Here is a 25,691-nt window from a genome sequence, read left to right on the forward strand (position 1 = left end):
GCAGCACTGCCCGGGAGTTCTCCGCGGCCCTGCCCGGGGGTCTCCGCAGCGCTGCCCGGGGGTCTCCGCAACCCTGCCCGGGTGTCTCCGCGGCCCTGCCTGGGGGTCTCCGCAGCGCTGCCCGGGGGGTCTCCGCAACGCTGCCCGGGTGTCTCCGCAACCCTGCCCGGGTGTCTCCGCGGCCCTGCCGGGGGGTCTCCGCGGCCCTGCCCGGGTGTCTCTGCGGCCCTGCCCAGGTGTCTCCGCGGCCCTGCCCGGGTGTCTCCGCAGCCCTGCCGGGGGGTCTCCGCGGCCCTGCCCGGGGGGTCTCCGCAGCCCTGCCCGGGGGGTCTCCGCAGCCCTGCCCGGGGTTCTCCGCAACGCTGCCCGGGTGTCTCCGCAACCCTGCCCGGGTGTCTCCGCGGCCCTGCCCGGGTGTCTCCGCGGCCCTGCCGGGGGGTCTCCGCGGCCCTGCCCGGGGGTCTCCGTGGCCCTGCCCGGGTGTCTCCGCGGCCCTGCCCGGGGGTCTCCGTGGCCCTGCCTGGGTGTCTCCGCGGCCCTGCCGGGGGGTCTCCGCGGCCCTGCCCGGGGGTCTCCGCGGCCCTGCCCGGGGGTCTCTGCGGCCCTGCCCGGGGGTCTCCGCGGCCCTGCCGGGGGGTCTCCGCGGCCCTGCCCGGGGGGTCTCCGCAGCGCTGCCGCCCGCTCTGCCGAGGCCGTACAGGCCCCCGGGCGCCGGGCGAAGCCCCCGCCGGTGCTGCCGGGCCCGGCGGTGGCCGCGGGCGCTCAATAAAGCCGGGCGCCAGGGCTCCCTGGAAGGACACTGGCTCCGGGCGGTTTCTTGGCGCCGGGGGAAGGAGGCGGCGCCGGGCCGGGCCGGGCCGGGCCGGGGCTGCCACGGGCGGGCGGGCGGACTACATCCCCCATGGTGCCGCGCGGCGGGGGGGGGCGCGCGGCGCATGCGCGGGCGGCGGGGGCGGGGCGGCGGCGCGGGCCGCCGGGGGGGGGAGGGAGGGGGGGCGGTGCGCGCTCCCGCGGCGGCGGCGGCGGCGGCGGCGATGGCGGCGCGTGGGCGCGCGGCGGCGGCGATGGCGGCGGCGGAGCGGCGGCTGCCGAGCCTCGACGACTTCGCGGGGAAGAGCTGGAGCGCCTGGGTGGAGCGGGCCGGGCCGCCGGCCGAGCCGGGTGAGGGGCGGCGGCGGCGGCGGCGGCGGCGGCGGCGGGGGCGAGGCGGGGGGGGGGCTGCCGCCAAACGGGGCCGCGCCCGCCGCCCCCCGGTCCTAGCGCCGCCCCGCGGCGGCCGGGCACCGAGCAGGGCAGCGCAGCGCAGCGGGCACCCCGCGCCGAGTGCCGGGAACGAGGTGCCCCGCGCCGGGCGGCTGGCACCCGGCACCCCGGGGTGAGCAACCGGGTGCCCCGGAGCGGGCACCGGGCGTTGCAGCCGGGCACCCCGCGCCGGGCAGCGGCTCTGGGGCGCTGGGTGCTGCCCCAGTGGGCACCTCGCTCCGCTGGGAGCTGCACGCCGGCTGCGGGGCACCGGGCACCCCAGCCGGGCCCCCCAGCTGGGCATGGCTGCGCCGGCACCCTTGGTCACGGATGGGGTGCGGGTGCCTCCTGCTGCGGCTGGGCCGGGCTGGATGGGGCGCGCGCCCCGCTGGCGTGGCCGTGGGGATCCAGAGTGGCACGGCCGGATGGACCGGAGATCCGGCACGGCACGGTCGGACGGGGCACGGGCACCCCGGCACGGCCCCGTGGATCTGGGCATCCCCTACGGCGCGGCTGGATTGCGCTTGGCAGCCAGTATGGCCTGGCCAGATGGGACTGGGTGTCCAGTGTCGCACAGCTGGACGAGCCATGGGCATCACTGGCATGGTCAGACGGGACCGGGCATCCAGCATGGCACGGTTGGATGGGACAGGGTGTCCAGTACGGCCCAGCTGGATGAGACTGGGCAGTCAGCATGGCCAGACAGGGCACACGCAGTGCTGGCACGGCCAGGCGGGACTGGGCATCCAGTATGGCCCAGCCAGATGGGACTAGGCTTCCAGTACGGCCCGGCCAGATGGGGCATGGGCACAGCCGGCGGGGACGTGGGTGCCAGCGTGGCTCGGCGCCGCCGGCCGGTGCTGGCACCTGCACGCGGCATGGCCAGCTAGGACGCGGGCCCCTGTCGGATGGGGATGGCGGTGCCCCCACGTCGGGCTCGGACCCCTGGTGCGACGCTGTCAGCCTGGCTGCCAGTGCCTGCAGATGGCAGCTCCTGGGCCTCCCAGCTGGGAGCGGGCATCCCTGAGGGCGCCCGTGTCCCCTGCCCTTCGTCCTGGGTCACCCCTCGGATCCCGGCGTGCGGCAGCGGGGTCCCTCCGTGGTGGGTTTTGGGTCCGACTTGGGCGTTCTCAGCGGTCTCCGAGCCCTTTGCCTCGTTCGTGTTGGCCCGTGCCCATCGCGACGCCCCGCGCCCCGGTCCCCCGCCACCGCCAGCGCTCGCGGGGTCCAGGCCTCGGCCGCCCTTGGGACCGGGTGGCCGCAGCTCCGGCTGCCCCTTGCGAAGGGCTGGGAGGTGGCAGAAAGGAACCGCCGATGCCTGGACCTTCCCCTTCCCGGCTCGCTTGCCACTGTGTCCTGGCGTGGATTTACCGAGAAGCGTCGGGGTTTTCAGGGTTTTTTTAGCCAGGGCTGGAAAGAAAATTCCCTTTGGCACCGTTGGCGAAGGTGGGTTGTTTTTCCTCTCCTCCTTACAGATTGAAAACGCAACAGCACTGATAGCTGGCGAGAGCGCTGCTAGTTTCTGTCTAATCTAGGCTCCCAGTAGGCTGCAGCGTAGGATCTCCTCGGCGGCGGATTTGGCAGGGTTTGGTGTGGCCCAGCGTCGCGGCGCTGGGGTTGGGGCCGCGGGACCCTGGCGGGCGAGGGCCCGAGCGGTGCCGCCGCTGGCTTCGCGCAGCCCCCGCTTCGGGCAACGCGCCGGCCCCCCCCCCCAGTCGTCAAATTCGAGCTTGGTTTAATTGCTTCGAGAGCACTGGTCCGGGGTTTTAACGGCCGCGAGGAGCGGCGCTGCCTCGACGGCGCTCGCGGGACGGGCTGCAGCCTCGCGGTCAGCGCCGGCCTTCGCTCGCCGTCCCGGCTTCTCCTTGTGCCGTTCGGAGCTTCATCCCCGGCTTCTGCTGGGGGGCGGGAGGTTCTTTCTGCGGGACGCGGCGCCAGGGTTGGGGTGATGGAGACGCGTCGTGCTGTCGATGGGAGAAGCTGAAGCCGCTTTCGGGCTGCCGCGCGGTTACCCGAGGCCGATGCAGTTCGTGACGCAGATGGGACTTGACCTGAGAGCACGTGGGCTCTCCGCAGCCGCACTGCAGGATGCCGCGGGCTCACGAAGGGGTTTATTTTCCCTAGGGGGGGCTTCACCCCCCCGCAGACGGGGTGCCACCTTAAACACGGCTGCTCCCGGCGCTTTGGCGCAGGGGACGCCCTCCTCGCCCGAGCCGGGGCGTCTGCAACCGAGACCCGGTCCGGGGGCCAGTCGCCGCCGTCCCCGCGCGGACATGGGATGGGAACCGTGTCCGGCCGCTGCCGCGCGTGACGGGGCCGGAGCAGAGCCCCTTTCCGCCCTCGGGCCCCGGCTCGGATGGGGACGTCCTTGCGGTGCCCGGCGCTGCTGACGGCGCCTTTTCTCTCCGGCAGGGTCGGAGCCGGAGGAGAGCAGTAAAAGTGGGAGCAAGAAGCTGGATGCGATGACCCTCATCAAGGAAGGTGAGCGCCAGCCAGGCCGACTCCCTCCCTTGGGGGAGAAAACCTGGTGTTTGGGGGCTGCGTTTACCCTCCAGGCTCACCCGCCGGGTGCTGACGCGTGGCAGGATGCGGCGGGGTGCCGAGCTGCCCGCGCCGCCCGCGTTTGGGCAGGCGCATCGTGGCCGAAACGGCTCCCGTCCCGCTTCTCACCGGCGTCTCTCGCCCTCGCAGACATGTCGATCTTCGGCCACTGCCCGGCCCACGACGAGTTTTACCTGGTGGTGTGCAACCACTGCAGCCAAGTGGTGAAGCCTCAAGCCTTCCAGAAGCACTGCGGTGAGCCGGGGCGACGCCGCGGGGTGGCTGGGCATGGCACGGCACGGCACGGCACGGCGCCGTCCCCTCCGGGCCGAGGCGGCGTTCCCCCGGGGCGTTTCTGGAGAGGGGGCAGGAGCCAGGGGTGCACGATTGGCCCCCGGGGCAGATCCCGGAGGCCGTCGGCCCTCCGAGCGCGGGGCTTTTTGCAGGGAAGGAGGAGATGGACGGCGGGTGCCCGCTTGGGGAGCCGGGGGGGGGGGCTCGGCGGGGCGGGGGTCTCCACGGAGCGGGATAACGATGGGTTCCCAACCCCGTTGTCCCGGCAGAACGCCGCCACGGCCCTCTGAGCAAGCTGTACGCGCGGGCTGGCTCCGGCACCCCCAAGTGCCACGCTGTCAACGGGCAGCCGCCGGCCTGCGGGGCCCCCGGCGCCGCCAAGGCTCTGCGGGAGAAGGCCCCCGGCGCCCGCGGCCGAGCCCAGCCCCTGCCCGAGCGGCCCGACAAGGCCCAGAAGGACAACCTCTGGTGAGCACCCGGGGACGGAGGGGGCTCGCGCCGCCGGGCCGCGCGCCCCAGGGCCTCTCTCACCCTGCCCCTTCTCTTCTCAGCCTCTTCATGCCCGTCGTGAACCTCGAGAAGATTTCCAGCCTTCCCAAGCCAGACGGGCACGGGATCAAAGTGCCCCCCAAACCCTCAGCTGTGCCCGGACAACCTTCCTGCAGCTCCAAAGAGCCCCTGGGGAAACCTTCCTTGGCGGCGGCGCCGAAAGGGCCCCCGACGCCGGCCGAAGCAGGAGGCGACTCGGTCGTGCCCGCCGACGGCCCGGCGAGGAAGCCGGAGAGCACGCCCGCTCCCGGGGAGAAGGAGCCGGGCGCCTCCAAGCTGCCCCCTAAGTCCCACAAGAAGATGGCACGTGAGTCCCATTTTCTGTGCTCGCCGCGGGCTTGGGGAGGGGGCGGCAGGTTGGTGCCACGTAGCTCCGTGCCGTGGCGCGGGGTCCCGGCCGGGCTTCGGCTGCCCGTTGCTCCCGCGGTTCGGTTCAGTGCAGTCCGGCCCCCACCTCCTGCAGTTGGGTAGGTATCTCGGCAGCTCCCATCTCTCCTCCTGCATGCAGAGGAGCCGCGCTCGCCACGAAGCATTGCCCTGATCGGAGCTCCGTTCACCCACCAGGTCTAGGGCCTCTGCCCGCGGGGCTGTATAGCCCGGAAGAACTGCATGCAGCTCAGGAGCTGTGAGCCCTGCACCATGAGAAACAGCGTGAGCCAGGGTTGAAACCCAGAAATGGGAAACGGACAGATGCTGCGGTGTTTGCAGGCACTCTCAGGCTACAGTGAGCGATGCCATAGCAGAACTTAGACAGAGACTGGGACCGGGGGGGTCTCGCCTGGCTGGAGCGGTTCCCTGGGGAGGGAGCGAAGGGGGCCAGGAGATTGCAGCCCTCCCCCCCCCCGCCCCAGGAGGAGGGACAGGCGCAGCGGGGTCACTCCAGGATCTTGAATTCGGCACCAAACGTACGACTATTCGGGACGTTTCCCTTCGCCCCGGACAGGGGAAGTGCAGCCTCTCGCTCGGAGGGGTTTCCAGTTTCACGTCCGGCTTCTGCCCCGGCCGGGGTGGGTTGGGGCTGGTCAAACGCCGTCGTCCCGTCAGCCCGGTCCTGCCGAGCTTCTCCTTGCCCAGGGCCGTAGGACTTAGCTGGCCTCGCTGGGCAGGCCCCGGCCCGCGGTGGCCTCGGTGAGGCGGTGCCTCCTTGCAGTCGAAGCGAGCTCTGCCCCATGGCTTGCCATGGACGTGGGCACGTCGGCGCGCGCCCACCCCATGGCGAGAGCGTCCTCTTGACGCGGAGGCGAGAGCCGATCTCGTCCCGATGTTTGCACCGGGAGACTCTGGCAGTGTGGAAACTTGTTCCAGGGATGGATCAAGGTGGCAGAGAGCCCGGAGAGCCCGGGGACCCCGACAGGCGCTGTTCTCCCACCCAGTTTTGCACCGCGGGGCCTGTCCACCCCGTGCATCTTGGCTTTCTTTGCTCTGCCCCGCAGGGAAGGAGTGCGACTTGAACAGGCAGTGCGGAGTGGTCAACCCCGAAACCAAAAAGATCTGCACCCGATTGCTGACCTGCAAGGTAGCGTGCTGGGCGTGCGGCCGGCCCGGAGCGGGGCACGCGGGGGCGCAGGGCTCCGCAGGAAGCTTGGCCGTTGCCGGAGGATTCACGGCCGACGAAGGGTTTTGGGGCCGGAGGGGCTGCGTGCCTGCTCCGGGCTCGGACCCGGGTGCATCGCTTTGGGAAGGGCCCAGAGGTGAAGGTGTCGCCTCCCCGGATCCGACCCCTTCCCCGCTGTGACCTGCCTGCAGATCCACTCGGTGCACCAGCGCCGCGAAGTGCAGGGCCGGGCCAAGGACTTCGACGTCTTGGTGGCCGAGCTGAAAGCCAGCTCCCGCAAGGGCGAGTCCCCCAAGGAGAAGAGCCCGCTGCGGAAGGAGGCTCTGCCCGAGCGCCTCTGCCAGGACGCCTCCTCGCTGCCGCAGCCCCCCGCCGCCCTGCCCAGCGCGTCCCCCTGCCGCGCCAAGCCGCCCCACTCCCACGGCCCGCTCCCCAGGTGAGCACCCGCGGGTGGCCCAGGCGCGCCGGACCCCCCTCGCCCTGAGGTGGCCCCCGGGGAGGTGGGAGACGCTGTGTCGGGTGCGTGCTCCCTCGCCCTAGAGCCGTGCCGGCGGCTGTGCTTGTGCCCCCAGCTCCGTGACTGTCCCCTGGGGCCCGGAGCGGCTCTCACTCCTCGGCCTCCGTTGCACCTAGGTCCCGGCTTTCCTCCGAAAGCGATGCCGAGGACCCGCCGGCGGCCTCCGGCGAGGGCGACGCGGGGCTCTACCCCTTCCCCCTGCCCAAGGGGAGCAGCCGGGTGTCGAGCGACGAGAGCGAAGAGGAGGCGGGCGAGGACGCTCACCGCCCGGACTGCCACTACGCCTCGCGCCCGCCGCGGCCGCAAGCGGTGAGTGCGGGGCCGCGGCGCGGAGACCCTCCGCGAGCCCTCCGCTAGCCGGCCTCGGCCACGGGCGCCTTAACCCGGCCGCGCTCCCGCAGCCGTCCCGGCGGGCGGGCAGACGGGAGGGACGGAGGATCGGCATCTCCCGGTTGCCCCCCACACCCGCCCTGTCCCGCTCGCCCGGCCGGGCGCCGCGGCCGCCCTGACCGGACCCCTCCGTCCCTCTCCGTCCCTCGTGCAGTTCTGCACCTTCGGGAGCCGCTTGGTCAGCCCGGGCTGTTACGTGTTCAACCGGCGGCTCGACCGCTTCTGCTCGGCGCTGGGCTCCATGCTGGAGAGGCATCTCAGCTCCCACATGTGGAAGTAAGTCGGCCGCGGCGCGCCGGCCCCAGGCCGCCGGGTGCCCATCTGAGGGGGGCAGCGGGTGCTCGGCGAGGCAGCCGAGCCGCAGGTCGGGGCCGCGCCGATAAACCTCGCGGCCCTCGGGGAGGCCGATCGGAGGCGTTTGCCGTCCCGTGGAGGAGAGCTGGGCGCCAGCGTCCTGCGGGCGAGACGTGCCGACCTCTCCCAGGGAGGGGTGCAGGGGTGAATTAGCTGCGGGGAGCTCAGGGTCAGGGCTCCATCCCGGGAAATGGGCTTGGAGAAGCCCCCCGACGCCGCGGGGACCGGAGGGGAGGGCTGTTTCGGTGGGTCCTTGCAGCCTTGCTGCGTTTAGAGCAGCTTCGGCTTTGGCGCTTCGCGGTACCGAGGGGGGCTGGAAGGGAGCGGTGATTCGAGGGGGGGCCCCCCCGCGGCCCGGCTCACGCAGCGCCGTCCCGCAGGAAGATCCCGCCGGCTGCCGACCCCCAGCTCCACGCCGCCCCGGCCCCCAGCGGCCAGAGCTGCGGCCCCGGCGGCCCGGCCCCCCCGCCTCCCGGCGGCCCCGCGCGGACCTCGGCGGCCTGCCCGGCCGCAGCCGGCGCCCGCGACGCCCGGCCGCCCGCCAGCCTCGGCTACACGGTGGGCTCGCCGCACGCGGCGGCCGCCTGCAGCCAGCCCGAGGGCCCCGGCGGCGGCAGCAGCCAGTCCATCACCTCCCCGTTGCCCGCCAACATCCCCTCGCCGTCCTTCAGCAAGTTGCCTTCCACCAAGGCCAGCAAATCTTCCAAAGCCAAGGAGCCGGCGGGCAGCGCCGAGCCGGACGCCGCGGCCCGCAAGCGCAAGCAGCCCCTGGGCGCCGCCGCCGGCCCCCCCTACAAACGGACCTGCCTGGCGGACTCGGCCAAGGGCAAAGCCCCCGGCTGCCAGGTCTCCCACCCTCCCGGCAAGACGAAACCCTCACTGGGCTGCCCTTCCTCCTCTTCGTCGTCGTCGTCATCCTCCTCCTCCTCCTCCTCCTCCTCCCTCAACGGTTTGGTGGCTCCGGGCTCCCGGGTGAAACGGGCCAGCCCGCTGGACTGCAGGGCCACCGGCCACCTTCCTCCGCCGCCGCCGCCGCCGCCTCCTCCTCCTCCTTCTCCGGTGAAAGCCTCGCAGCTGGAAAACCGCAGCTCGCCGCTCAACGGGCCCAAGGCGCTGGCGGCGAACTGCATCTCCGACGCGGAGGCCAAGAGGCGCAAGAACGCCGCCACGTACTGCCGGCCCGTCAAGCCCAAGCACGCCACCCCCCCGCCGGCGCCGGCGCCCTCCGACTCGGGCTGCTCCGTCCGCAGGAAGAAGCCGGGGGCCCCCCCGGGCTTCGAGGAGAAGCGCAGCGCCCTGAAGGTACGGGCTGTCCCCGAGCAGCTTGGGGGGGGACGCAGGGGAGACCCCCCCGCGCGCGCCAAGGAGGAGCGTCCGGGGCTCCCCGAGGTGGCACCGTGGGAATTTCTCTGCCCAAATTCCCACGGCGGGGCGGGGTGGGGGGAACGGTTCGGCAGCATCGACCCGGGATTTGCAGCGGGGTGGAGAAACGGGGTGGTGGGGGGGGGCAGCCCGGCACCTGCGGGCGACGGCGTGGTGCGGTGGGGACAAAGCGGGGTGGTGTCGTCCCCTCACCCTCTGCCCTCTTCTCTCCTTGCAGTCGAAAGCACATTAACGGAGGTGCCCGCCGCAGGTCCGTGCCCGGGGAGCCCCGCGGCACCCTCGGAGCCGCCGCTTGTCTTTTTTATAACTTTATATTATTTTTTCTAAAGCGAGCGCAAAAAGCCGCCAAACAAACCAGACACCACACAAAGGCCGAGAAGGAGAGAAAAAAAGAACTCCAGAAAAATACCTCAAGACTCTTTTTTTTCCTGTTCTGTTGCTGCTAAACGAGAGCCCGCCCGAGGAGAAGAGCCGCCACCGAACGGCGCGGGAAAACGGACTTGGAGCCAGCCAAGCCCCGCGAGCGCGGGGCCGGGGCGGAGGACCGGCCGCAGGAGGCGGCCGCGGGGCCGGGCCGGGATATTTATAAGAATTACTATTGCTGTTTTTTGTTTCTTTTTTTTAAAAAAAAAAAAAAAAAAAGAAAGAAAGAAAGGAAAAAGAAAAAGAGGAGGATTGAGAAGGGTGGCCGGGCCCGGGCTCCGTGCTGCCGGGGCGCAGGCAGCTCCGGGGTGGCGTGGGGGTGGCCCCCAGCTCCCGCAGGACACGTGACGGGGTGTCCCCTGTCCCTCTTCGCCGCGGTCCGGGACGATGGCAGGACGGCGCGCTCGGTGCCCTCACTCCGCTGCAGCGTTTCGGGGACCTCGCCGTGTCCCTGAGGGCGATAGCGACGGACCCGGTGTCCCCGAGAGCCCTACGGGGCAGAGGACGGGGTGTCCCCACGTCCGCGGGGGCAGCAGGGCACGGGGGTGGCCCTGGGGGCCCTGGAGTCCTGCAGGGACACATCAGGGAACAGAACAAGGATGTGGATGTCCCCGGGGGACATCCCTTCGGGCAGGGAGGGGCCCTGGATCCCTGCTAGGGCAGGGGGCAGGGACAGGGATGTCCCCAGGAGCCCTGTGGTGACGGTGGGGGGGGGGTGAGGGTGCCCCGGCTCCCCGCTGGCATGGGCAGGGCACGGGGGGGTCCCCAGCAGCCCCGTGGCGACGGGGCACGGGGAGGGGACCGGGTACCCGAGACCGCCACCGCACCGAGCCCCCCCCCATCCCCGCCACTGGGGGCAGCCAAGCCCCGCCCCTCGCCCCGCCCCCGGCAGGGGAGGCCCCGCCCCCCGCTCAGTTGGCCCCGCCCCGGAGGGGGGGAGGCCGTGGGGTGGGAGCGCGGTGCTGGGGAAGCGGGGGGGGGGGGGTGTCAGCAGGGTGGGTGCTGGGGGCCATGGGGGGGGCGCAGTGGGGTGCTGGGGGGAGGGCTGGGGGGGGACGAAGGGTTGGGCAGAGGGGCCGGGGGAGGGGGTCGGGGTGGCAGCATGAGGCAGAGGGTGCAGGGTCCCCCCCCGCCCCCTCCAGAGCCTCATTCCCTGGGCGGGGAGGTCACCCTGTCCCCCCCCCCCCCCCGGTCCCCATCCCTGCTTGCCTGCGTGCCTGGCTGCGGGGGGGGGGGGGGGGGGCTGAGGCCTGGCCCGCTCGCTGCATGCCAGGGCGCTGCGGCAGCGCCTCCAGCCTGGCTCGAGCCCACGCTCAGCGAGCAGGATTTAGCTCTAACGGGGGCCCGCTGGAGTATTGGGTTGGGGGGGAGGGGTGACCCCCAACCCCACGGCGCTTTCCGCCCCGGGGCCAGCCCCGAAACCGGCGCGAAGGCTGCGCACGCAGAACCTCGATCCGTGTTTATTTGCACCTACGGAGCTGCCGGCGAGCATCCGGCCCGGCCCGGCCGTGGGGGGCTGAGGCTGGAGGGAGACGCGGCCCGGGCAGGGGGTGGGGGTGGGGGGGTGATGTTCGCTTCACCCGCGAGGCCTGTGGACGGACAGACGATAGGGACAGCGGGACAGCTCCGGGGTGCCCAGCTCCTCCGTCGCTCCCGGCTTGGAGGGCTCCATGCCGTGCCGGCCCCCCGGCGCCGCACGACCCCCCCGTCCCCGGGGGTCCCCACCGCGGCGCCGAGGGTGCAGCTCGGCGATGTGCTGGCGGGTCGCAGCTTCTGCGGGTGGCCGGGGCGGGTGGGGGTGGGAATTCCCGCCGGCAGCTCCGAGCCGGGGCACATGCTTCTCCGGGAGGATTCATGCTTCGGAACAAACACGCCGGGGGGGAAAGGCGGGGAGGGCGCCCCGGGCGGGGGCTGAACGGCACCGGAGCCCCTTGGGCGTCTCCGCCGGGGCTTTCCCGGGGTCCGGCCCGTCCTTCTTCCCCCCTCCCGCCGCGGTCCCAGGCGGGCGGCAGCGGTGGGGTCCGGGCGCCGTCCCGGCATCGCCCCGCGTGCTGGCGTTAAGGATGCGGCCGCCGGGCCCGGATAGCGGCCAGCGTCCCGGGGCGCGTGGAGACGGAGCGCCGCGGCCGCCTCCTGCCTCGCCTTCCCGCGCCGAGCCGAGACGACCCGTCCCGGCGGCCGGCTCCGGCCGAAAGGAAGTTTCGACGGCGGCGAACGCGCCGGCGGGATCGGGCGGGGGCGGCGGGTGCTGCCCGCCGGGAAAACGTCCCTTTGCCGTCCCGGCTCCTACACCACGATGGGGGTGTCGGAAAACACCGAGCTGACCGAATCCGGATCGGACATCTTCCTGGGCGCCTTGGGCCCCTCCTTGGGCGCCGGCTCGGTCCCGCCGCCCGCTTTGAACTTGCCGTTCTGGCCGCGGGCGGCGGCGGCGGCGGAGGCCGAGCGGGGCCCGAAGGGCTCCTTGGGCGCCTCGGCGCTGTGGTTGGGGGTGGCGCTGAGCACGGAGGAGTTGATGCTGTCGTCGCGCGGGGCGGCCGGCTTGTCGCCGGCGCGGCAGCAGCAGCGGCACGGCGTCAGGTACAGGTAGATGAGCACCAGCACCACGCTCAGGATGCAGCCCACCAGCGTGGTGTAGGCGGTGTTGAGGGTGTCGTGGGGACCGTGCAACGTGAAGTTGTGCACCAGCAGCTCCACGTAGAGCGTCTCGTTGAGCACGGGGCCGGCCACCGAGCAGGCGTAGGTGCCGCCGTCCTCCGGGCGCAGCGCCCGCAGGCGCAGGCTCCCGTTGGCCAGCAGCGCCGCGCTGCCGTTGCCCCCTTCCTCCAGCAGCCGCTCGCCGGCCGGCGTGAGCCACTCGCGGGCGCTCACGGCCCGCAGGCGGGTGTCGCACCCCAGGGTGACCGTCTCGCCCAGGTGGGCCTCCAGCACGGCCTCCTTGGCCTCGCTGCAGTTGAGCAGCTCGGGGCTGCCGAGGGCGAGGATGCCCACGGGCTTCTTGGCCGGCGGGAGCAGGCAGCGCAGCTCCTCCTGGAAATCCAGCGCGGCGCTGAGCTGGCGCCGGTGCCAGCGGGCGAAGAGCTCGTAGAGGGGGCACTCGCAGCCCAGCGGGTTGCCGTGCAGGTAGAGGCCGTCGCGCAGCCAGGCGGGCAGCCCCTGCAGCTCGGCCACGGGCAGGCTCTTGAGGCGGTTGGCGGAGAGGTCGAGCAGCGCCAGCCGCGGCGGGCGCGTGCCCTCCTTGAGCAGCTCCAGCGGGAAGCGGGCGATGTGGTTCTGGCTCAGGTAGAGCTTGCGCAGGCGCGCCAGGTTCTCGAAGGCCGTGCGGTCCACGGCGGCGATCTCGTTGTTGTAGAGCAGCAGCACCTCCAGCTCGGCCAGGTCGCTGAAGAGGTTCTCGTCGAGGGCCCGCAGGCGGTTCGAGGAGAGGTCCAGGTGGCGCAGGTGGGGCACGTGGGCGAAGGCCTCGGTGGAGACGAAGGTGAGGCCGTTGTGGCTGAGCAGCAGCGAGTGCAGGTGGGCCAGGCGCCCCGGCGCCCAGTCGGCCCGCAGGCGGCTCACGTTGTTGTGGCTCAGGTCGAGGACGGCGGTGAAGCGGGGCAGCGGCGCCGGCACGCCGCTCAGCACCGCCTGCGAGCAGCTCAGGATGTTGGAGGCGCAGACGCAGCGCGGGGGGCACCCGGCCACCGCGCCGCTCCCCGCCGGTGCCAGGGCTGCCAGCAGCAGCAGGGCTGCCGCCGCCCTCCCGGCACCGCGCATGGTCCGGCCGCCGGCCTCACGCTGGGGGAAACGGGGGGGTTGCCGGCATGGTGGTGGCCCCACGCTGGCGGGGCGACGTGGCACCCTCGACGGTGGGAGTGGGGGGGCACAGCACGGCGCGATGTCCCTTGGCCGGTGCCACGGCACAGCTCCACTCGCTTGGTGGCACGGCACGGTATGGCCCCACTCGATCGGTGGCACGGCACGGTGTGTTGGCGCTGGCCCAGTATCACGGGGTGGTGGTGGCCCTGCTCCCACGGTGGCACGGCGCGGCCCGGCCCGTTCCCACGGTGTCACGGCGCGGTTCGGTTCGGTTCCCACGGTGTCAGGGCCGGCGCCGCGGCGGCCCCATAGCGCCGCTCTCACGGCCGGCGCCGGGGCCGGCCTGCCCGGCCGCTACGGCGGTACACGCGGCGGCTCCCGGGGCCGGTTCCGCCGCAGCCCGGCCGCTCCGGTCACGTCTCCGCACCGGGGCCGGCGGCCCAGCCTCCACCGCTGCGGGGGCGGCGGCTCCGGCGCATCGGCCTCCCGCCGCCCCCCTTCCTCGGTTCCCCTCCTCCCCCCGGTGCTGCTGCAAGATGGAAGCGGGGCCGGTGCCAGCCGCGGCGCGGGCGGAGGAAGGATGCTCGCTCCCCCCTCCCCCGCCCCGGTTCTGTTTCTCGGTGGCGCTACGGGGGCCTGTTACCGGGGGAGCGGCCGGTGCCAGTGCAGCGGTGCGGTGCGGTGCGGTGCCGAGCCGAGCCGAGCCGAGCCGAGCCGAGCCGAGCCGTCCCCGCCGCTCCGGTGCGGCCCCGGCGCGCTGCAGCGCGCGCGCGCCAGCGGCCCCGGGGCAGCGGGCTCGGGGCGGCCCAGGCGCGCCGCGGCCCCCGCGCACGGCGGCCCCTCATTGGCTGCAGCCGCGCCGCCCTGGACCAATGGGGGCGGCGCCCGCTTAACCCCTCGTGGGCCGCGCGCCACCGCCCCGCCCCCCTCCGCCCGCCCTTCGCCGGGACCGGCGCGGAGCCCCCCCCCCCGCCCCCTCCGCAGCGGACACAGCGCCCCCTCCCCCTCCCCGGAGGCACATCTCCCCCCCTCGGGTGCAACAGCCCTGGCTGCAACCCCTCCCCCCGGCTGCGTCCCTCTCCGGGTGCATCTCCCCCACCCCGGGGTGCAATGGCCCTAGGTGCACCTCCTCCCCACGGCTGCACCCCTCCCCCGGTGCAATTGCCCCCCCCCCCAGTGCATCCTCCTTGAGTGCATCCCTCCCCTGCGTGCATCCTCCCGTGCACCTCCCCCCCCCCGATGTATCCCCCCCCTGCAGGTGCAGCTCCCCCCCTCGAGTGCATCCAGCCCTCTCCCTGGATCTATCCGACCCCACTCTGTCCATATGTCCCCCCCCAGCTCCATCCCCCCTTCCCCAACTTTATCTACCTCCGGTCTATCCCCCCTTCCAATCTATTGCTCCCCCCACTTTACCCTCTCCCCATATCCCCCCCCCCCCAGCTAATCCCCCAATCCGGCTGCTGGATATATTGCTGCAGCTGGGCCGGCAACCCCAACCTGGCAGCACTGGCCCAAATCCCACTGCAGCAGCCCAAATCCCACTGCACCGGCTGCATCCGGCAGCACCGGCCCAAATCCCACTGCACCGACCCAAATCCCACTGCAGCAGCCCAAATCCCACTACACCGGCTGCATCCGGCAGCACCGGCCCAAATCCCACTGTGCCGGCCCAAATCCCACGGCACCGATCCAGAGCCCGCGGACCGGCTGGCACCCGCGCCACCAGCCCGGGCAGCACGGGCACCCGCGTGCAGGCAGCCACGCGTGAGCGCACGCACGCACACGGCTGCACAGCCCCGGCACCCTGGCCAGGGTGGGGGCCACATCCAGGCCCCGGCGTGGGGGTGGGAGTGGGGATCGAGGCTGGGTGCCCCGGGTGCCCCTGGGGTGCTGCAGCCCCAGCGCACAGCCCCCTGCTCCCGACCGGCCCCTCTCCCCACTCTGCTCTTACGTAAGTTAGTTGTGTCGCCGGCTCCTGGTTGTATTTTTAGATGCAAACATTTGTGTGATATTTTTTTGGGTCCAAAATTAGAGGAAAAGGAACCGGAGATGGTGAGCGCTGACACAAAGCAGTTTTTTGTTGGGTGGGGGTAGGTATGCCCCCCCCATGGCGAAAGGGGACCCCGCGGTGCTGGGATGTAGGTTTTCTGCATCACTGGGGTGCAGGGTGCAAGGTGCCTGGGTGCTGGGGTGCTGGTGTTCTGGGATACCGGAGTGCCAGGGCAGCTGGGTGCCAGGGTGTCAGGTGCCAGCATGTCAGGGTGCTGGGGTGTCAGGGTGTGGGGGTGCAGGGTTTCTGGGGCACTGGGCTGTCAAAGTGCAGGGTGCTGGGGCACTAGTATTCTGGGATGCTGAGGTGCTGGGGCAGTGGGGTGCCTGGGTGCCAGGGTGCCGGTGCCAGTGGGTCAGGGTGCTGGGGTACCAGGGTACTGGGTCACTGGCGTGTTAGGGTGCCACGGGGTTGGGATGCTGGGGCACTGGGTGCAGAGTTCCTGGGGCACTGGGTGCCAAGGCACAGGGTTTGGGGGGCACTGGGGTGCCAGGGTGCAGAGCACTGGCACGCAGGGTTTCTGAGGCGCTGGGGTGCAGGGTGTCTGGGGCGCTGGGGTGACAGCGTGCAGGGTTTCTGGGGCAGTGAGGTGCCAGGGTGCAGGGTGCTGGGGTGCCACAGTGTCAGGATGCTGGGGCACTGGGGTGCAGGGTGTCTGGGGCGCTGGGGTGCCCCTCTCACCACGCAGCCGTCTGTCCATCACCCATCCGCCATCCAGCCCCCAGCGCCCTCCCATCAGCCAGCTGCGCACCCCAGTATAGACCAGAATAGCCCTGACCAGTTTTGTCCTTGTGCCCTGGGCTCCCACAGCACTGCCACCCCCTCCCCACTGCGCCCATCTCCCCACGCTGCTCCCAGCAGCCACTGGAGCCACCCGTGCCTCAGTTTCCCTTCCCTGGTTGGAGGGGGTGAGCCGCTTCTGGGGGCTGCACGGGGCACTCCCGCACCCAATTTAGGAATGCAATCAGGTGCCCCCGCAGGCACCTAAGGGTGCTCCTGGCTCCAGATGCCAGGGGGGGCAAACCCCTGCTCTTTGGGGGCTTTGTTTTTTTTTCTATTTTCCCCCTTCCATCCTTGCCGGCTGCAGGGCGACTCGGGGTGACGGAGGGAGCGATACAGGCGGCGAGGCTGTGCGTCGGCCTCTCAGCCGAGCGCCCACTGAATTATTGATGCTCCGGTGGCAGGAAGCAGCAAAGCCCATAAATCTGCCTCTGCCAGTGCTTGATGTTGCCGCCGTGACGGTGCAGGAAAAGCGCGCGGGGGCCCAAGAGCAGCCCCGGCTCTGTGCCTCAGTTTCCTCAACTTGGCAGGGGGGAGGGGAGGGGATAACCTTCAGGGCCTGATCCTGCTTGGAGGTGACATCCCAAAGCCAGGGTAAGCGGTGCTGGCTTTGCTCCGGGTGGGCAAAACCGCTCAGCCTGGCTTTGGGCATCCTGGAAGCAGCAGGGAGCCAGGCACCAAATTATTCCCCCCCCCCACCCTAACCAGCTCCTAAACCCCTTGGGTGTGCTCGGAGGGCAGCTCCATCCCCCTCCGGAGGGTCCCTGTTGGGGGGGGGTCGAAGCTCATCTCCCTTCTCCACCAAGCCTGGGTGGGAGGGGATGAGAGCATGGCCACCGTGGGATGCTGCCATCCCGTGGCCTGGGGGGCGGGTTAGGGGGGTCCTTGGGGGTCCCCTCCTGCAGCCAGGCAGCCTCCAGCATCTGCTTGGCATTGGCTCAGAGGGGCCTTGCCCCTCTCCCTGGATGCACCCCACGTCCTGGGGTGCCGGTGGGGTGCACCGACCTCCCCCCCCCGCTCCAGGCACTCCAGGTGCCCAGAGCAAGTGGGGCTGGCCCAGTTTTGGAGAGATGCTGGTGCTGGAAAAGGCTCAGACGCTGCTCGTGTCCCGGCTCTGCCCCTCGTCACCGCGAGATGCCCCAGAAAAAACAGGGTGCGCGCGGCGGCCCAGCACAGCCCAGTGCTGATTTTCACTGGCTTGATGCAGAGGGGAAGCAGGGCCCAGCGGGATGTGCACCCAGGGCAGGGTTTGCACTTGGGTTGGGGGGTGCAGTGGGGTTAGGGCTTGCACCCAGATAAAGGTTGGCACCCAGTCTACAGGTGCGTTCAGGTTATGGTGTGCACCCTGGTTAGGGTTTGCATCCGAGTCAGGGTTTGCACCTGGGTTAGGGGGATGCATCTAAGTTGGGGTATAAATCCAGATTAGGGCTATGCACCCATGTTGTGGTGTGCACCCGCTTAGAGGGTGCACCCAGCTTAGCGGGACGAGGGGGTCCCGACTGCTTTCCCCCGGGGTGGGGAGAGGGCTCAGTCTGCATTTTGCCATGGTCATGTTTGGCATCAGGGCACCACACGGTGCGGGAGACGGGCCCCGGGGCAGGCAGGATGGGGGGAATGTGGGGCGGGAGGAGGTCCGGAGGCTGCCGGCATTCCCGCACAGCCCCAGGGAGCCGGCGGCCTCGTGTCGGGCGGAGGGGAGCCGAGCTCGCACGTGCTGGGCCGGGGAGCCGGTAGCTGCTCCCGGCTCCGGTGCGGCAGGCCCGGTTCATCCGAGGTCCCCGCGTTTCTAATCTCGTTTGGAAGGATTTATTTTTGGGTCCTCGTAACCTAGCAATGGGGCACGTGACGCGCGGGGCCTGCAGCATGAATATGCATCGGCCGCCTCGCCACCCCTCCGCGCCGCTGGCCCGGCGGCCACGGGGCTGGCACCCGCTCGGCCGGGGCTCGAGCCCGGGCGCCCGCAGAGCCGGGCCCGGCACCCGGGGCACTGCCAGGAGGAAGGTTGCAGCCTGTGCAGGCTTTTAGGGGGCTTGAGGGCCCCTGGGAAATGATGGAAACCCTCTCGCAAGGAAACAGTTGGGCGTTTAGGGAAACTGAGGCAGGATGCATGGCAGGGGATGCTCTGCCCTGATCCCAGTTGCTCCATTGCTGCACTGGGAGTAGAGGGAAGGGGCGCTGGGCTGGACCAGGCAGAGCTGGCTGCGCCATTTGCCTTGTGCAGCCCCCTGGACCCGGCCCGGCACCCCGCACGCATGGCGCTGCCCCCAGTCCCCGCCAGCGCCTGGATGCTTCCCTCACCCGCCACCCTCCTCCCGCCCCAGCGGGTTCCCTCTCCCAGTTCCCCCAGTCCCAGCACCCGCTCGCGGGACATCAGCACCCACCGTGAGCCGGGCCACAGGGTTGGGGAAACTGAGGAACGACATGAGGGCGAAGGCGGCCTCGGAGGGAGGAAGGGGGCCCAGGAGTCCTGGCCACGCCAGCTGTCCCAGCGCAGGGAGGAAGCGGGCTGGGAAGCAGGGTGCCACCGCGGCGGTGCCATCCCCGGGCTCCGTCTCCCCGGACGGGACCCTCCACTGTTCCCGGGGTGGCAGGACGGTGTCGCCCCGTCCCCTCCCCCGACGGCACCGGGGCCGCGTTTGGCCCCCGGGGCCGGGCAGCAGGGCGGGAGGCGTTTAGGACCCAGCAGCGCGGCTGGTGCGGGAGCTGCCGGCTCCGCTCATCCCTCGCTGCGGCGGCTCCGGGCAGCGGCCCCGGCCCCGAGCATCCCTGCCCGGCCGCAGGGGCCCGCCGCCCCCATGGAGCCCCCCAGGGTAGGTGCCCGCCGGCGGGAGCGGGGGGGCGGCGGGGAGGAACGGGGCGCCCCCGGGGTGCAGGCGCCGCCGCCACGCCGCCCCTCACCGCCGCCGCGGGCCTGCCGGGCGGGAGGGGATGCCGGCGCCGGGGTTGGGCGGGGGGGAGATGCCGGCGCATGCTGGATGCCGGCCCGGGAGACGCAGGGAGGGTCCCCGGCGCCCTCGGGACGAGCCTCCCCCCTGCCGCAGTGGGGGGGTTAAGCCGGCCCCTCCCGGGGCACCCACGGCCAGGCCGGTTTGGGGGAGCACCCCCGGGGCTGCGGGAGGGGGGGGGGGAACGGGGAGCACTGGTTTCTGCCGGTCCGCGGCACCGCGGCGCTTCTCAGCCCCTCACCCCGGAGGCTCCTTGTGGGGCACCCTGTGGCCCTGGGGAAGCACCCGTGGGTGGGCGAGGGAGGGTGGCACCCCCGCTGCAGAGGGTGGTGACTTCGGGCTGGCGCCCCCGTGCCCGGTCCCCCCCCACCTCTGGGGACCCCGCGGCACCAGCTGCCGCGTCCCCGCGGTGTTTGGCCTGAGGGCTGTGCCCGTCCCAGGACGCGTTCGGGGTGGGGGGAAATGGGGTGAACCCTGGCGTCCAGGTCCCCGACGTCCCCAGTCGCAGCAGAGCTGTCCCCAGGCTCCGGGCATCAGCTGAGGATATTTTGGGATGAAACATTGGAGTTTGGGGTTTTATGCTTTGTTCCCCCCCCCTCCACTAACATGGCTTTGGTGGGTCTCCTGGAGGGGGGGGCCAGGCGGGCGCCGGCGGGCACCGAGGGGCCGCGGCCCGGGGCCGATGCGGCCGCCCCCCGCCCCGGCGCGACGGCCGCCCCTCTCCCTTCCCCTGCAGGTGCCCAGCTCTGCCCGGCGGAGAGGAGCCGGGAGATGAGGCCGGCCGGCGGGAGCCCTCGGGTGCGCTGAGTGCCGCGGCCTCTGCAGGACCCGTCCCGCGCCCGGCGGAGCGGGGCCGGGCGATGGCCAGCAGCGCCCGGGGCCGCCGGCGGGCGTAGGGCCGGCCCGGGGCCCGGCCTGGCCGCCGAGGGGCTGGTAAGGATGTGAGCGCCCGGGCGATGCTCTGCGGCCCCTCGCGGGGGGCCCCGTAGGATGGGCCAGGGGCCGGTGAGGGCCGGCGCCACCGCGGGACACCATGGAGCCCTCCCTGGCCGCCCCGTGGGCCTGGAACGGCTCTAGGCCGGTGCGGCCGCTGCAGCCCTCGCCGGGCCCCATGCCCCCCAACGGCACGGCCGACGCCAAGCCCAAGGACGTGGCCTCCAAGTCGGTGGGGCTCTTCTTCATGCTGCTCATCGACCTGACGGCCATCGTGGGCAACGCAGCCGTCATGACCGTCATCGTGAAGACGCCAGCGCTGCGCAAGTTCGTCTTCGTCTTCCACCTCTGCCTGGTGGACTTCCTGGCCGCCCTCACCCTCATGCCCCTGGAGATGCTCTCCGGCTCGGCCGTCTTCGACAGCCCCGTTTTCGGCGAGGCCATGTGCCGCGTCTACCTGTTCCTCAGCGTCTGCTTCATCAGCATGTGCATCCTCTCCATCTCCACCATCAACGTGGAGCGCTATTACTACGTGGTGCACCCCATGCGCTACGAGGTGAAGATGACAGTGGGGCTGGTGGCCTGCGTGCTGGTGGGCGTCTGGCTCAAGGCGGTGGCCACCTCCCTGGTCCCCGTGCTGGGCTGGCTCTCGCCGGACCGGCCGCCGGTCCCCACCGGCCGCAGGTGCTCGCTGCAATGGAGCCGCGGGCCCTACTGCAAGTTTTTCGTGGTCTTCTTCGCCGCCTTCTACTTCCTCCTGCCCCTCCTCATCATCGTTGTGGTCTACTGCAGCATGTTCAAGGTGGCGCGGGTGGCCGCCATGCACCACGGGCCGCTGCCCACCTGGATGGAGACGCCGCGGCGGCGCTCGGAGTCGCTCAGCAGCCGCTCCACCATGGTGACCAGCTCCGGGGCACCGCGCACCACGCCGCAGAGGACGTTCGGCGGCGGCAAGGCGGCCGCCATCCTGCTGGCCGTGGGGGGCCAGTTCCTCTTCTGCTGGCTGCCCTACTTCTCCTTCCACCTCTACACGGCCCTGAGCCCCCAGCCGCTGGCGGGGCGGCAGGCCGAGACTGTGGTCACTTGGCTCGGCTACTTCTGCTTTACCTCCAACCCTTTCTTCTACGGGTGCCTCAACCGGCAGATCCGCGGCGAGCTCGGCCGGCTCCTCACCTGCTTCTTCAAGCAGCCGCCGGAGGACGACCTGCGGCTGCCCAGCCGCGAGGGCTCCATCGAGGAGAACTTCCTGCAGTTCCTCCAGGGCACGGGCTGCCCGGCCGAGCCCCGGCCCGGCGCCCCCAGCCCCAAACGGGACCAGCCGCCCGTCGACTTCCGCATCCCGGGGCAGGTGGCCGAGGAGGCGGCCGAGCCACCCGAGCGGCGCGGCGGCGGCGGCTGCGGCTCCGTGCCGGCGGGCGCCTCTCCCAAAGCGGAGCTGTAGCGCGTTGGCCCGGGTTCGGCGGCGGGCGCGGGCTCAAACACGGCTGCGAGAGCAGAGCTGGTGTGCGTGCCTGGCTGGGCCGGGGGGCGCGCGCGGGGCGGGGGGCCGCGGGCACCCGCCGGGGCCGCTCCCGCCCTTTGCACCCTCCGCGGGGCTTTGCCCCCCCTCGGCGTTCTCCTCTCACCCCGCTTGGGGGTCGCCACCCGGCTGGAGCATACTGGGGAGGGCCTAGGGGGTTGCTCGTGTCCGGATCTGGGGTGTCTTGGCGGGACGGGGTCCCCCCCAAAATCCCCCTCGCCCCCTGCGGCCCTGTATGCTGCCTGGGTGCAGCCCCAGCCCCTGCTTTCCCAGCCCCCCTACGTGCCCCATGGGGACGGGGCTAGAGGCCTCCCGGGCTCCCCTGCCCCCCACCGTGGGGCTGGGTCGAGCAAGGGGCTGAGGCAGGAGCAGTCCTGGCATGGCCCTCGGGCGTGGGGCGGCCAGGGGAGATGGAGGGAAACACCCTGGGCAGGGGGCTCCCCACGGGCTGTGGGGCTGGGGCTGCTGTGGGGCTGGACCTGGACTGGGCTGGGGGCAGCTGTGGGGCTGGGGAAGTTATGTGGCAAGGGCTGGGGCAACTGTGGGGCTGAGGCTGGGCCTGGGCGGGAAGAGGGCTGGGGCAGTTGTGGGGCTGGGCCTGGGCAGGGCTGGGGCAGCTGTGGGGCTGGGGCTGGGCCTAGGCCTGAGCAGGAACAGGGCTGGGGCAGTTGTGGGGCTGGGGCTGGGCCTGGGCCTGGGCAGGAACAGGGCTGGGGCAGTTGTGGGGCTGGGCTTGGGCAGGAACAGGGCTGGGGCAGTTGTGGGGCGGGGCAGTTGTGGGGCCATGCAGAGAGCCACCTGCCCTCCCGCCCTCCCGCCCTCAGAACTACAACTCCCATCATGCCCCGCTCAACCGAGGCGGAACTAAGGCGCCCACACCCTCGGCTCCCGTCATGCCCCGCTCCACCGAGGCGGAAGTGAGGCGGGGAAGCCTCCAACTCCCCGCATGCAGCGCGTGGACTACCTGTCCCGGCGTGCCCCGCGCGGCGCGGCGGCGGCGGACTGCATTTCCCGGCGTGCCCCGCGCGCGCGTGCGCGGCACCGCCCCGGGGCGGTTGGCGGGCGGCTAACGGTCGGGGCGGGGCGGATATCCGGCGCCGCCTCACGGAGCCGCCCGCGCTGAGGGGAAGCGAGAGGCGCAGCCCTGCACCGGTCCCGCTCCGTCTGCTCAGCTCCGGCTCCCCGGCGGCGAGCCGCCCTCCGCCGCCGCCATGGGCTGCACGCTGAGCGCCGAGGACAAGGCGGCGGTGGAGCGGAGCAAGATGATCGACCGCAACCTGCGGGAGGACGGCGAGAAGGCGGCCAAGGAGGTGAAGCTGCTGCTACTCGGTGAGGAGGGGCGGAGCGGGGGTAGAGGGGTCCTGGAGAGAGTCTTGGGGAGGTGAGAGGGCTCTGGGGGGCTCTTGAGAGGGGCTGAGACACTCTGTAGTGCTGGGGGGGGGGGTGACCTGAGGAGCCTCTAAGGGGAAGGCTTGGAGGACCTAAGGGAGTTTTAGGGCTCGTCTTGAGGGGGACTGGGGGCCCCATAAGGGGCTTGAGAGGCGAAGAAGCCTCAGGAGAGGCGGCTTGAGAGGCTTGAGGAGTATCTCCAGGGCCCAGGAGGGGTTTGAGGGGGCTAAGGGAGCTCTGGGGAGGGTGTGGAGAAGAGCTGGGATAGCTGAAGATTTTGGGTGGGCTCCGGGGCTTGGAGAGGGTGAAGTAGTCCCTGGGAAGGGGGTTTGGGGCTTTCCAGAGCTCTGAAGAGTTTTAGGGGATCTCTTAGGGGAGGAGCAAGGTGGTGAGCGAAGCACTATCTGGAGGAGGTCGGGGAAGGGTTTGGGAGAGGCTAAATGGTCTCTGGAGAGTGAGTGGTGGGGAGAGGGGTGTCTGGGGCATTGATACGGGGTCTGTGAGATGAGCGAGGGTTGAGGGTGTTGTGTAGGGGGTGAGGGATTACGCAGTGGGATGTTGAGAGAAGAGAGGTGGCAAAGGTGTTATAGCAAGACAAAGAAACGTGGGTTTTGAGAGGCTGGGCTGGAGCAGGATCCCTGTAGGAAACCTAGTGGGGCTGGAGGCCCCAGGGTAAGTCTGGAAAAGGGCCATTTTGAGATGCTGCCTTTGTGACACTGGAGAGGGCTTGGCATGGGCCACCCTGGTACTCTGTCCCTTCCCTGGGGTCATTACCTCCTCGGAGGGGCTCCTGGAAGAGCGCAGTCTGCCCTGCTCCCATTACGATTGCATCCAGCCCTGAGGAGGGAGGAGATGACCTGTCTTGCTCTCCCCTGTGTCACTGGGTGAGATGAGCATGCTGCTTCCTAACAAACTGTCCCAGGGTGGGGCTTTTTACTAGCCAGACTCTGCCTGATGAAATAAGTCTTCTGTCTGTAGTGTGGGTCTGAACCTTACTAGTCCTCTGTCCCGGCTGCTTCTGGGTGATGGTCTCTCTGGTGGCTTTGGTCTTGGGCTCTGGGAGCAGAAGGTGTTTACTCTGTTGTCTGATTTTCTTTCCATCTTTGCATATCCTGTGCTTGTGTAACAAAGAAGATCGCTATAAAGACTCTTGCTCTTGCAAGACTCTTGCTGTCTGAGAGACAGCATGCAGTCTCTGGTCATGCAGGCATGGTCGTTCAGCTTTTTGCTTAGGATGGGGTAATGGAATTAAATCCTTTTATCTGGTAGTTAGCTTTTATGTTGAAAATGGTTCTCTGGGCACCTGTTTCTCGTATCAGAAATGCCTCGTCTGTGTAAACCCCCTTTGCAGAGGATGCAATAATCATGCTAGGTTCTTTGTGCCTCATTCTACTACAGTAAAGATCCTGTGACAGGATCTGACTTTACGCAGAAGATGAGATTTGAATTTGGCTTACTCTTCCATAGCTGAGCTTGTCCTGCAGAGCTTGCAGGAGCACAACAAAAGCAAAGTGTGTTGTTGCTACCTCAGTGCAATCTCTGTGTATAGAAAACAGAACAGCTGAGAAAGGAAGTGTCACTTCTGTGCACTTTTCTTTCTCAAATAAGATGCATTCATGTATTTTTGAGAGGAATGGAAAAGCCATCTGAATGGAATAAAGCCTTTAGTGGAGAGCTATCTCTTTATTATACTTTCCTGAGTGGATAAATATTTAGGGATTGCAAACAAGTTGCCATATTTGGTCTATATTCAAGTAACCATGTTAAGAAGCTGTTGTTGGGTGGTAAGTAGGGTACAGAGAAGGAAAGGATACCCTTCCCTGATGAAGCCCGCTAGATACAGGCAGACTCCTGTTCCATTTCTTTGCAACTTCGAATGAGCTAAGGAACAGGCCGTGCAAATTTAGGGTTGTAGGTGGACCATCTGGTCATGTAGGTCATCATCATCATCTTCTTCTTTTTTTTTTTTTTTTTGTTACTTTGATGTTTGCCATTTCAGGTGGAGACAGATTGAGTTCATGAAGACTAGCACAATGATATTTAATTCTTCTGTTAGAATGGGACATGTTGACTAAGTTCTGCTTTCCAAGTGATCCTTATCTCCAGAATACTTTTTTTTAAGTTGTTCTTACTTGTATCCTTGTAAGAGGTATGGCATGATATTCTTTGTGACCGTAAAAAGACGCTAAGGATTTGGGGGCTAAAACTGTGTGACCTCTTCTTCAGCAAATAACAGAACTGAAGGAATATGCAAAAGATTATGCAGTAATCATTTGCAAGGCATATTGACCCAAACATAAGGTGAGATTTTTAAAAGTATAACTAGCAACTGCATTCTGGATCTACTACCCTCTATTCATAAAGTAGCGATCTGTATCTAGCCTCATTTAGAAAATAGGGCTCTTGTATCAGACTTGCACTTGGCAATAACACGCAATAACTTAAAATGTCAAAGCTTTCTGGTTTTAAAAAATTAGTGTAGTGATGGCTGGTGATTAAAGAGAACGCTGGATTGTACTGAAATGTGCTCTCCCCATATGCAGCTTTGTTAATGTGCAGGTAAAGCAAAACGGTTAGTCATTAGGACTCATGTTCCTATTGCAAATATTTTCTTCTTTCAGTGAGACATCAAGAAGTTGATGGAAAAGTTCGTGTTTTTGTTTCTTCCTGTTGTTTGAGCAAGTACTTCTTTCTGTGGAGCCTAGTATTAAAATGCCTAGGATAAGTTGTCTCGTATCACTAACTTGTTGTAAGAGATCATGTGGTCGTTTATGTAACTGGAACAAGCCTCTCGGTACTGCTGATGTAGTGAAGTCTAGAAGAAATGCATTTCTTCATCTATAAAATTTTAGAGTCTGTACGCTCTTCTGTGGTTCAGTTAAAATAAATGGCCTAGTTCATACTTTGCAGAATTATGTAGGTTAAGAAAAGGTTCTTGTTTGTACAAAGGGTCACTTTTTTTTTGCCAGCGAGGCTTTTAACAGAGCCTAGGTGTTAGTAGTTATTGTTGAGTTAGCAATGCGCCTGGA

General features: G+C 69.0%; 5 protein-coding genes across 5 annotated transcripts in view; 3 read left to right on the plus strand and 2 right to left on the minus strand.

Moving 5' to 3' along the window:
* The window catches only part of SORT1 (sortilin 1), a 222,261-nt gene that overhangs the window by 38,260 nt on the left and 158,310 nt on the right, over nucleotides 1–25,691 (minus strand). The gene's annotated exons all lie outside the window — the stretch shown is intronic.
* ATXN7L2 (ataxin 7 like 2) lies at nucleotides 1,035–9,476 on the plus strand. The gene is made up of 11 exons (XM_062595099.1): nucleotides 1,035–1,161; nucleotides 3,655–3,723; nucleotides 3,934–4,038; nucleotides 4,347–4,545; nucleotides 4,629–4,933; nucleotides 6,060–6,142; nucleotides 6,373–6,617; nucleotides 6,815–7,007; nucleotides 7,243–7,364; nucleotides 7,823–8,744; nucleotides 9,043–9,476. Exons 1-11 carry the CDS (start codon nucleotides 1,035–1,037, stop codon nucleotides 9,055–9,057), a joined length of 2,385 nt encoding a protein of 794 aa, XP_062451083.1. The 3' UTR covers nucleotides 9,058–9,476.
* Nucleotides 11,445–13,781, minus strand: AMIGO1 (adhesion molecule with Ig like domain 1). The gene has a single exon (XM_062595100.1). It carries the CDS (start codon nucleotides 13,002–13,004, stop codon nucleotides 11,535–11,537), a length of 1,470 nt encoding a protein of 489 aa, XP_062451084.1. The 5' UTR covers nucleotides 13,005–13,781; the 3' UTR covers nucleotides 11,445–11,534.
* On the plus strand, nucleotides 19,855–21,195 carry GPR61 (G protein-coupled receptor 61). Its single transcript, XM_062594791.1, has one exon. The coding sequence runs from the start codon at nucleotides 19,855–19,857 to the stop codon at nucleotides 21,193–21,195; it is 1,341 nt and encodes a 446-aa protein (XP_062450775.1).
* The window catches only part of GNAI3 (G protein subunit alpha i3), a 32,268-nt gene continuing 28,939 nt past the window's right edge, over nucleotides 22,363–25,691 (plus strand). The window contains exon 1 of the mRNA XM_062595225.1: nucleotides 22,363–22,602. Within this exon, the coding sequence (XP_062451209.1) occupies nucleotides 22,485–22,602 (118 nt within the window). The 5' untranslated portion in view covers nucleotides 22,363–22,484. The remainder of the gene's footprint in view (nucleotides 22,603–25,691) is intronic.

The sequence above is a fragment of the Rhea pennata genome, chromosome 25 (assembly GCF_028389875.1).
Source record: "Rhea pennata isolate bPtePen1 chromosome 25, bPtePen1.pri, whole genome shotgun sequence".
Taxonomy (NCBI): domain Eukaryota; kingdom Metazoa; phylum Chordata; class Aves; order Rheiformes; family Rheidae; genus Rhea; species Rhea pennata.